At 39.7% G+C, this 11,600-nt stretch overlaps 1 protein-coding gene across 1 annotated transcript; it reads right to left on the bottom strand.

Annotated features, from left to right (window-relative positions):
* Positions 1 to 8,154: 8,154 nt before the first annotated feature.
* On the bottom strand, positions 8,155 to 10,559 carry LOC118426587 (E3 ubiquitin-protein ligase TRIM71-like). The gene is made up of 3 exons (XM_035836077.1): positions 10,431 to 10,559; positions 10,082 to 10,229; positions 8,155 to 9,648 (listed from the first exon to the last, which is right to left on the bottom strand). The coding sequence occupies exons 1-3, from the start codon at positions 10,509 to 10,511 to the stop codon at positions 8,795 to 8,797; spliced, it is 1,083 nt and encodes a 360-aa protein (XP_035691970.1). The 5' UTR covers positions 10,512 to 10,559; the 3' UTR covers positions 8,155 to 8,794.
* Positions 10,560 to 11,600: the final 1,041 nt, after the last annotated feature.

Genomic DNA, 11,600 nt, shown 5'->3' with positions numbered 1-11,600 from the left:
AGCTGAACTGGACCTGGCAGTGATGCTGAGATTGAACAGTATTTTGATCCAAAGTTTCTTCTGTGCAATCAGAAGAGTTACATTGTGCGGGTTCCATACTATTTGTCGCTGTCAGAGCAGTGTTAAACCGAAGTCAGTAGAGTCGCCAGCAGCCTCAGCGTTCATTGTATCCATCTTGAGTACGAGTGGTCACAAATGAATCTACAAAAATTACCGTCCTTCCAAAAAATCTGTAGTTTTTAACTCTATCAGCATTCTATCCGTTCGTTGGGAAAATAAGAGAGGAAAACTAGCCTACCTCGTTGTTTTGTAGTGAAGCGATGTCTGGCGATTGATTCCTGGTGGCTCTACTTGCTGGGCATGATTTTTAATTATGACGTCAGTCAGTAGACAATCTTTCCACGCCACGAAATAGGGCCAGGGCAATACGTCTAAACCAATAAGTGAAACAATATAATACAAACAAGAATATTCATGAAAAAATGTACCAGATCTTATGAAAACCTGTTTCAAACACTGAAACAAATCTTATATCAAGGTGGCTAGATTGATATCTCCACGACTTTCAATTTCTTTTCTCTTTTTATCGAGAAAGTTAACTTTTTGGACTTCTGGATTACGCCTTCTGGATGTACGGAATGGACCACATGGCGAAGCTGCAGGTGTCACAGGAATTTTGTTTTATGGGTATGAATTTTATCTAAGACGTCAGTAGACAATCTTTCTACGCCCAAAATAGGGCAATAAATGAAACTCCAGATAAATAATATGTTTTATGGGTATGAGTTTTATGGGTAAACAAACATGGATTCAAATCTTACATTAAGGGCTTTAGATTGTCTTCATATTAGTGTCAGTTTTTCCTTATTTTTGGGGGGGTCGAGAAAGTTAACTTTTTGGGCTTCTGGATTACGCCTTCTATTTTCTGCTGCAGGTGTCGCGGCAATTTTGTTGGTTACGAGTTTTATTCAAGACGTCAGTAGACAATCTTTCTATGCCACGCAAAAGGGCAATAAGTCTAGCTAATAAGTGAAACTCCAGATAAACAAGAATATTAATGAAAATATGTACTAAATGCCGTAAAACATCGGGTAAACAAAAACTGAGACAAATCTTACATTAAGGGCGTTTAATTGTCTTCTTTACAGTGTCATGTTTTTCATTTTTTGGTCGAGAAAGTAAACTTTACGTTCGAGCTTCTGGATTACGCTCTCTGAATATATCTACGGAATTTGATATTGTGAAGCTGCAGGTGTAACGGCAAGTTTGCCGCCTGCCAAATGATTGGCCCGACACTGTTTGGGGGTACTGTATACCAGACAGACGTGCGTCAGGCTCTTATGGGACCTGATAATTTTCAAGAAGAAGTCTGCGCGGGTTTTGGAAGGATGGGTCACGCTCTGGAGATTAACCCTAATCCAACCCTAACGCTACACTAAACCCTAATCTAAGCCTAGGGCCCAAACCAGCATGTAATCATAGCCCTAATCCAACGGTAACCCATGTCCTAACCCTAACTCCACGAAGGCGCATTACTTAATCTGGCCATTATTTGACTGGGCATTTATTTGATGCGACAAAAGGTTGCTGACTGCTATGTTCACAGGGAAACGTACATGTACTATTATTGAAACACATGTTTCATATTTGTTTACAATATTTGATGAGTTTTATTGCAGCCAAACCCTTCCTGAAAAATGAATATGTAGTATATTCTACTGTCTTCAATACCATTACCAAAAATAATCTCTTCCCTGCATTATTAAAAGTCAATAATTTTCTTCTCAATACAATAAAGCCACTGTATTAACAAAGGTCAACAAGATATTCCATATTTTAAAGTAATTTACCATAGAGACAGAAGTAAAATGCAAGTTGACAGATTGAATAGAAACTGTTGACAATATATCATTGGCCGTAACCTATAATAAAAGTAAATGAATAAGAAATGTACGATTTAGTTGATAGCATTTACTATACAGAATATAAACACTTTCAATCTCAATGAAGCAGGTAGGTGCCGACTGCCATGTTGGTGTCCCTATTTGCATTTCAATGGATCATAGCTAGCTCAAGTGTACTCAGTATTTTTGTTCTTCTTGTATTCACTTATTACAGCTGTAGACATTTAATGGTGGTTATTTGAGGGGGCCGGGTCAGAAGATCTTTAAATGTCTGAAAATGCTTGAGGTATGATTCATTGACCTGCAAATAGAGACACCAACATGACACTGATGACATCACATGACTTTAGAGTTCTAAATGAATATCTCTGGTACCTGTTATTCCAGCTTGTTGTGTTAGATTATATGAACAGAGAGTAATATACACAAAATTATGCACGAAGGTGAATTACAGTTTGTTGTTGACGGAACAAAAGTTACTGTCCTTTTTTGTGCCAAAACAGCTACTTCTTTCAGGACAGGATCAATAGCGTGACAGTATGGTGACGGTATCATGAATTTCATTCACTAGAACCAGCTGGCCACCTGGTGCTACAGCTATTCCCGTGAACATCACACCGGGCACAACGCGGCGGACATGCTCCCCGCTGTCTGTGAACATTTCTAAGCTTACATCATACCCATCTGCCACTAGAACATTACCTGAACTGTACACACAGATTCCCATGGGCGTTGATATCCGGCCCTCACTTCCAAAACTAAACTGGTATTGTCCAGTCTCGCTATAGACATACACAAGGTCGCGAGTTTTATAAACGTCAGTTACCAAATATCGTCCATTTCTGTCTACAGTAATAAAGTTAGGCCACCCTTGCCGCGTTTCAAACTTTCAGACCACGGTACCATTGTAAAGAAGCACCATGACTTCCCTAGAGACTCGAGATCCTTGCGCATTTTCTGCTATGACGATGACGTGATTCCGAAGTGTGTCGACCGCAATGTCGTTGAAGGTCGTGAATAGGGAAGGTGGATGGATTGTGATTATGTGGCGTCCCGTTTTCGTGTACCGGACAAGGATCAGTTCTAACGAGACGGTCTCTCCAATCACCCACAGATGACCCTTCCCGTCAATGGACATGTCGTACGGGTTCATAGTCTCGGATCCTTCCACAGACACGACCGTCGGGAACTTCCGGAGGTAGACGCCCTCCATGTTAAAGACTTGAACTCTCCTGTTAAACGTGTCCGCAACAAATACCTCGTTGCTAGGCGACACAGCGGCATTGCTTACTCCAGAAAACCTGACGACTTTAGAACCATGTCCGCCGAAGGTAACATTAGTTATGGTCCGGTTGACTTCTTGGATCTCAATCTCTGAAAAAAAAAGATCATCGTTTTCATGCAGTAAAAGGGTTTTGAGAACTTCACATTTAGACACATTTTACTTCAGAAAAAATACATAGTGTATGCAATGGGGTATTCAATACTGTTTTTTATTGTGAATAAATGAATGAATGAATGAATAAATAAATGAATGAATGAATGAATGAATGAAGGAAGGAAGGAAGGAAGGAAGGAAGGAATGACTCACATAATCATATCGTATTGATTGATTATGCCAAGTCAAATATGTAATTATAACAATAAATGATTACAGCAAATCAATAGTGTTACTTCATGTGAAAAAGTAATCTGTGAGAGTAAATTTTCGGAAGTATTGCTATTTATTCCATTCTATTCTATTAAAGCGAACAGTTTAGATAGCAATATATCCGAAATAATACCTTCAGTGCTGGCAGCAGGTGCATGTGTAGATGATGTGTATTCCACATGTCGGTCAGCATCCGCTTGGACTGTGGCGTTCTGTGTCATCATCGCCATTATCAGTCCCGTGGCGTTCTGTGGACATGTAACATATCCAGTCGGCCATACCTAGGATGAGCAGACGACAAAAGAGAAGAACCAGGGCATTGGGTGCCATGATGTATGACAAATATGTGCATATAATGGATCTGAAATCTCAATAGCAGTTGTAATAATCCCGATACACTTACACGTATCCATATAGATTGGAGCCAAATATCGCGGGGTATGGCGAGTATTTTGACCAACAGTTAGAATGAAAATAAACGACTTACCGTATTCGTGTGAGCAGTTCTTTCTTTCGCTGGCTTGACCGAAGTTGGAAGGAGCAAGGCTAGTGAAACAACCAGCGCCATCACGAACACACTCGCGGTCACACAGCATGTGGCAAGAAACACACGGCTAGGACCTGCCGAGCAGATGACGTGAACAGCATCAGGCATAAAATATGACATCTAGAGTGTCACTCGCGTGTTTATCATCAAGAGAATACTGTGAATGTGCTACAGTAGATGTGACGTGTACGTTGAGATGTTTTAAAGGGCAAATATTTACAATTAATTTTGACATGATTATCAATGAAATGCAGGGAAAATATCTACATGATGATTTGGGGAGGGATGGTTTAGTTATTTTGGACAACATATTCGGAAGTAAATTAGCATTAATGGACTGATAAATCATTGGAGCTGATCTACAATATTGAAAAACAACCGCCAAGTTGCGAAAAGATTGATCATTTCAGAAATGAGTATTTGACAAAATGTTAACAAATGGTCTCGTTCATATTTAAGGCTGGAATACATTTAATCGACATTTGATATAACAGTGGTCAAAAATACATACAAACACAATTCATATACTTTCATACTAGGGTTAAAAATGCAACAGATGCTAGAAAAAACAACACAAGACTTTAATGCATTATATGCTTCGCATTACGATATGTGATAACGTTCTTATCCTACATTTGTATATGACCAAATATATGTACTGCCAAATGAGTCAACGGGGTCGCATGGTGAATTTAGGGCAGTTGGATCCATATTGTGAGCACATTAGAGCGATGTGTTTTGGTGTGTCTTGGTGGAAAATACACAATAGCATGGGCATATAATTTTGTGATTACCTCCTCCTGCATTTGGTCGCAGATTATTTGGGATGTACATAGGGTTGGGGTGCAAGTTGTCCTGGTACATGGGGTTTGGACGTAACACGTTCTGTTCGTACATAGGATTAGGAGAGAGGATGCCCCTAGCTGCTGTACAAGACGCTAGGACTGCAGCACCCGTCTGTTCATCAGTAGAGCTTCCTCCTTGTCCTCTCGTCTGTTTTTCTGAATAGACAGTATGGACTTAAATAATGAAGACTTGTGATCATTGTCGTGACCTCATTTTATCTATTAACTCGATCACAGCATTATGATTATAGTACTTATTATACTGCTTAATTGTTGAGACTTTCTGTAATTGCAACATATATACTACAATATCTCCTCTCGCGGCTCTCCACGCCAATGTGAGTACATTTTTCTAGAGCCACTGTGCTGTGTTCCGTACTGGTTGCCATGTTTAATATGACGTCACTGACGTGCTTGATTGGATTACCTTGAACCAAAATCCTCGAGTCTGAAGAATAATCTTTGATGGCGCAATGTCCAATAACAGGAAAAGGGTGTATATTTGGTGCAAATGCTAACGTGTGTGTTAATTGAATAATACTATCTTGGTTGTGGAATATAAACAGAAAATGTTGTACTTCTGTTTCGTACGCCCTTTAATAACATAATCTTGCGACTGTTTGTGCAACGTACTTACCAAAACTGGTGTTATGTTGTATACAGGCGCTCTGCAAATCATCAGCCGACAGGCCAGTCTGTGTTTGGTTTTCATAATGATTAGTATCCTGTTCGTCATGCGTAACGGCGTATGGCTGAATGTCCGAGCCGTCTCCTTGTTCATCATCTCTCGTGTTATTGTCATCTCGATCATAAGCGACTGCATAAGGACTGATACACTCGTGGTCTGAGGGTTTTACGCTGTGATGATTTCTTATGTTTGGGGTACAATTATCGAATACATTGTCTGAGTTAGAATCATTATCCAACGGTTCAACAACAGCTTTTGGTTGAGTTCTATCACTTTCAACATTCTCTGCTTCGCTGCTTGTGTTAGCATCACTTCCTTCTTGGCTACATTTGTACACAGCCGATGCCACTTGTTCTTGACAGGTACCTTCCAACTGGTAGGCCGCTATATCGTTTTCTTTACTACTGGCAGTACCATATGTGTTAGCATCACTTCCATCTTGGTTACATTTGTACACAGCCGATGCCACTTCTTCTTGACACCTGGTACCTTCCAACTGGTAGGCCGCTGTATCGTTTTCTTTACTACTGGCAGTACCATATGTGTCTCGCGGCGGACGGTCTTCAGATTCTACGGATTCTACAGATTGCAGCGGTTCTTCTGCGTAGACTGGTGAAATGTCCTCCTGCTCTTCAAAACTGAACTGGACCTGGCAGTGATGCTGAGATTGAACAGTATTTTGCTCCAAAGTTTCTTCTGTGCAATCAGAAGAGTTACATTGTGCGGGTTCCATACTATTTGTCGCTGTCAGAGCAGTGTTAAACCGAAGTCAGTAGAGTCGCCGGCAGCCTCAACGTTCATTGTATCCATCTTGAGTACGAGTGGTCACAAATGAATCTACGAAAATTACCGTCCTTCCAAAAAAATCTGTAGTTTTTAACTCTATCAGCATTTTATCCGTTCGTTGGGAAAAATAAGAGAGGAAAACTAGCCTTCCTCGTTGTTTTGTAGTGAAGCGATGTCTGGCGATTGATTCCTGGTGGCTCTACTTGTAGGGTATGAGTTTTAATTATGACGTCAGTCAGTAGACAATCTTTCCACGCCACGAAATAGGGCCAGGGCAATACGTCTAAACCAATAAGTGAAACAATATAATACAAACAAGAATATTCATGAAAAAATGTACCAGATCTTATGAAAACCTGTTTCAATCACTGAAACAAATCTTATATCAAGGTGGCTAGATTGTATCCACGACTTTCAATTTCTTTTCTCTTTTTATCGAGAAAGTTAACTTTTTGGACTTCTGGATTACGCCTTCTGGATGTACGGAATGGTCCACATGGTGAAGCTGCAAGTGTCACAGGAATTTTGTTTCATGGGCCCGGGTATGACTTTTATTCAAGACGTCAGTAGACAATCTTTCTACGCCCGAAATAGGGCAATAAATGAAACTCCAGATAAATGATATTACACAAGCTAAGAATATTCAATATTTACTAGATACCGTAAAATAACGGGTAAACAAACATGGATTCAAATCTTACATTAAGGGCTTTAGATTGTCTTCATATTAGATCTAGTGTCATTTTTTCCTTCTTTTTTTTTTGGTCGAGAAAGTTAACTTTTTGGGCTTCTGGATTTCGCCTTCTATTTTCTGAATGTACGGAATGGTCCACATGGCGAAGCTGCAGGTGTCACGGGAATTATGTTGGGTACGAGTTTTATTCAAGACGTCAGTAGACAATCTTTCTATGCCACGCAAAAGGGCAATAAGTCTAGCTAATAAGTGAAACTCCAGATAAACGAGAATATTGATGAAAATATGCACTAAATGCCATAAAACATCGGGTAAACAAAAACTGAGACAAATCTTACATTAAGGGCGTTTAATTGTCTTCTTTACAGTGTCATGTTTTTCATTTTTTGGTCGAGAAAGTAAACTTTACGTTCGATCGCGAGCTTCTGGATTACGCTTTCTGAATATATCTACGGAATTTGATATTGTGAAGCTGCAGGTGTAACGGCAAGTTTGCCACCTGCCAAATGATTGGCCCGACACTGTTTGGGGGTACTGTATACCAGACAGACGTGCGTCAGGCTCTTATGGGACCTGACAATTTTCAAGAAGAAGTCTGCGCGGGTTTTGGAAGGATGGGTCACGCTCTGGAGATAAACCCTAATCCAACCCTAACGCTACACTAAACCCTAATCTAAGCCTTATCCTAGGGCCCAAACCAGCATGTAATCATAGCCCTAATCCAACGGTAACCCATGTCCTAACCCTAACTCGACGAAGGCGCATTACTTCATCTGGCCATTATTTGACTGGACAGTTATTTGATGCGACAAAAGGTTGCTGACTGCTATGTTCACAGGGAAACGTACATGTACTATTATTGAAACACATGTTTCATATTTGTTTACAATATTTGATGAGTTTTATTGCAGCCAAACCCTTCCTGAAAAATGAATATGTAGTATATTCTACTGTCTTCAATACCATTACCAAAAATAATCTCTTCCCTGCATTATTAAAAGTCAATAATTTTCTTCTCAATACAATAAAGCCACTGTATTAACAAAGGTCAACAAGATATTCCATATTTTAAAGTAATTTACCATAGAGACAGAAGTAAAATGCAAGTTGACAGATTGAATAGAAACTGTTGACAATATATCATTGGCCGTAACCTATAATAAAAGTAAATGAATAAGGAATGTACGATTTAGTTGATAGCATTTACTAAGACCATTATCTATACAGAATATAAACACTTTCAATCTCAATGAAGCAGGTAGGTGCCGACTGCCATGTTGGTGTCCCTATTTGCATTTCAATGGATCATATAGCTAGCTCAAGTGTACTTAGTATTTTTGTTTTAGGTGTTCTTCTTGTATTCACTTATTACAGCTGTAGACATTCAATGGTGGTTATTTGAGGGGGGCAGAAGATCTTTAAATGTCTAGAACGCTTGAGGTATGATTCATTGACCTGCAAATAGAGACGCCAACATGACACTGATGACATCACATGACTTAAGAGTTCTAAATGAATATCTCTGGTACCTGTTATTCCAGCTTGTTGTGTTAGATTATATAAACAGAGAGTGATATACACAAAATTATACTCACGAAGGAGAATTACAGTTTGTTGTTGACGGAACAAAAGTTACTGTACTTTTTTGTGTCAAAACAGCTACTTCTTTCAGGACAGGATCAATAGCGTGACAGTATGGTGACGGTATCATGAATTTCATTCACTAGAACCAGCTGGCCACCTGGTGCTACAGCTATTCCCGTGAACATCACACCGGGCACAACGCGGCGGACATGCTCCCCGCTGTCTGTGAACATTTCTAAGCTTACATCATACCCATCTGCCACTAGAACAAATTTACCTGAACTGTACACACAGATTCCCATGGGCGTTGATATCCGGCCCTCACTTCCAAAACTAAACTGGTATTGTCCAGTCTCGCTATAGACATACACAAGGTCGCGAGTTTTATAAACGTCAGTTACCAAATATCGTCCATTTCTGTCTACAGTAATAAAGTTAGGCCACCCTTGCCGCGTTTCAAACTTTCGGACCACGGTACCATTGTAAAGAAGCACCATGACTTCCCTAGAGACTCGAGCTCCTTGCGCATTTTCTGCTATGACGATGACGTGATTCCGAAGTGTGTCGACCGCAATGTCGTTAAAGGTCGTGAATAGGGAAGGTGGATGGATTGTGATTATGTGGCGTCCCGTTTTCGTGTACCGGACAAGGATCAGTTCTAACGAGTCGGTCTCTCCAATCACCCACAGATGACCCTTCCCGTCAATGGACATGTCGTACGGGTTCATAGTCTCGGATCCTTCCACAGACACGACCGTCGGGAACTTCCGGAGGTAGACGCCCTCCATGTTAAAGACTTGAACTCTCCTGTTAAACGTGTCCGCAACAAATACCTCGTTGCTAGGCGACACAGCGGCATTGCTTACTCCAGAAAACCTGACGACTTTAGAACCATGTCCGCCGAAGGTAACATTAGTTATGGTCCGGTTGACTTCTTGGATCTCAATCTCTGAAAAAAAAGATCATCGTTTTCATGCAGTAAAAAGGTTTTGAGAACTTCACATTTAGACACATTTTACTTCAGAAAAAGTACATAGTGTATGCAATGGGGTATTCAATACTGTTTTTTATTGTGAATAAATGAATGAATGAATGAATGAATGAATGAATGAATGAATGAATGAATGAATGAAGGAAGGAAGGAAGGAAGGAAGGAAGGAAGGAAGGAAGGAAGGAAGGAATGACTCACATAATTATATCGTATTGATTGATTATGCCAAGTCAAATATGTAATTATAACAATAAATGATTACAGCAAATCGATAGTGTTACTTCATGTGAAAAAGTAACCTGTGAGAGTACATTTTCTGAAGTATTGCTATTTATTCCATTCTATTCTATTAAAGAGAACAGTATAGATAGCAATACTTCCGAAATAATACCTTCAGTGCTGGCAGCAGGTGCATGTGTAGATGATGTGTATTCCACATGTCGGTCAGTATCCGCTTGGACTGTGGCGTTCTGTGTCATCATCGCCATTATCAGTCCCGTGGCGTTCTGTGGACATGTAACATATCCAGTCGGCCATACCTAGGATGAGCAGACGACAAAAGAGAAGAACCAGGGCATTGGGTGATGTATGACAAATATGTACATATAATGGATCTTAAATCTCAATAGCAGTTGTAATAATCCTGATACACGTACACGTATCCATATAGATTGGAGCCAAATATCGCGGGGTATGGCGAGTATTTTGACCAACAGTTAGAATGAAAATAAACGACTTACCGTATTCGTGTGAGCAGTGCTTTCTTTCGCTGGCTTGACCGAAGTCGGAAGGAGCAAGGCAAGTGAAACAACCAGCGCCATCACGAACACACTCGCGGTCACACAGCATGTGGCAAGAAAAACACGGCTACGACCTGCCGAGCAGATGACGTCAACAGCATCAAGCATAAAATATGACATCTAGAGTGTCACTCGCGCGTTTATCATCAAGAGAATACTGTGAATGTGCTACAGTAGATGTGACGTGTACGTTGAGATGTGTAAAAGGACAAATATTTACAATTAATTTTGAAATGATTATCAATGAAATGCAAGTAAAATATCTACATGATAATTTGGGGAGGGATGGTTTAGTTATTTTGGACAACATATTCGGAAGTAAATTAGCATTAATGGACTGATAAATCATTGGAGCTGATCTACAATATTGAAAAACAACCGCCAAGTTGCGAAAAGATTGATCATTTCAGAAGTGAGTATTTGACAAAATGGTAACAAATGGTCTCGTTCATATTTAAGGCTGGAATACATTTAATCGACATTTGATATAACAGTGGTCAAAAATACATACAAACACAATTCATATTACTTCCATACTAGGGGTAACTAGAGTTCGGCGACCTCATACCTCCATGAAAATTTAGAGCTTTTGTAAATTTCATGCAAATGACTACCATTTACATAATTTATGTATGGCGATGTTCATTATTGACTAACGTACACATGTCACAATTATGAAATTCTCAATATTAGTCATTATGTGGATATGCTATTTCTGTATATATTATGCAAATCAGTTCCTCACTTGCATATTTGGTATCTGCTTATCTCTCACCTATCATAAATTACATGTGTTACATTTACGTAAGTTCAGCTATTGAAAACAATGGAATTGTACAATTTCCTCATTAATTATGCAAATTAAGTCCTCATTTGCATGAAATGTATATCATTATAAACATCTTTGCCTAAGCTACCTGTATGCCAAAAATGATGGCAATCCATCATTCCTTTCTATAGTTATCCTCTTTGGAGTGTCTTGACAAAAACACCCCTGCAGTTCCACAATTACATGTTAGGGGGCTGAAACTTGCCCCACTTTGCCATGACGTTGAAAGCTATCTACCACCCAAATATCAAAACCATATCATGTCGGGTACAAGAGATACA

Source organism: Branchiostoma floridae, chromosome 11 (assembly GCF_000003815.2).
Source record: "Branchiostoma floridae strain S238N-H82 chromosome 11, Bfl_VNyyK, whole genome shotgun sequence".
Taxonomy (NCBI): Eukaryota; Metazoa; Chordata; class Leptocardii; order Amphioxiformes; family Branchiostomatidae; genus Branchiostoma; species Branchiostoma floridae.
The sequence above is the reverse complement of the archived record's forward strand: the minus strand, read 5'-3'. Positions and strand labels throughout refer to the sequence as shown.

Bases quoted from the DNA above. Each gene is read 5' to 3' on its own strand.
- LOC118426587 (XM_035836077.1), bottom strand. From the start codon at position 10,511: ATGGCGCTGGTTGTTTCACTTGCCTTGCTCCTTCCGACTTCGGTCAAG. The intron at 10,230-10,430 runs GTAAGTCGTTTA...TGCTCATCCTAG, and splicing joins GCACTGCTCACACGAATACG to GTATGGCCGACTGGATATGT. The intron at 9,649-10,081 runs GTATTATTTCGG...CTTTTTTTTCAG, and splicing joins ACCTGCTGCCAGCACTGAAG to AGATTGAGATCCAAGAAGTC.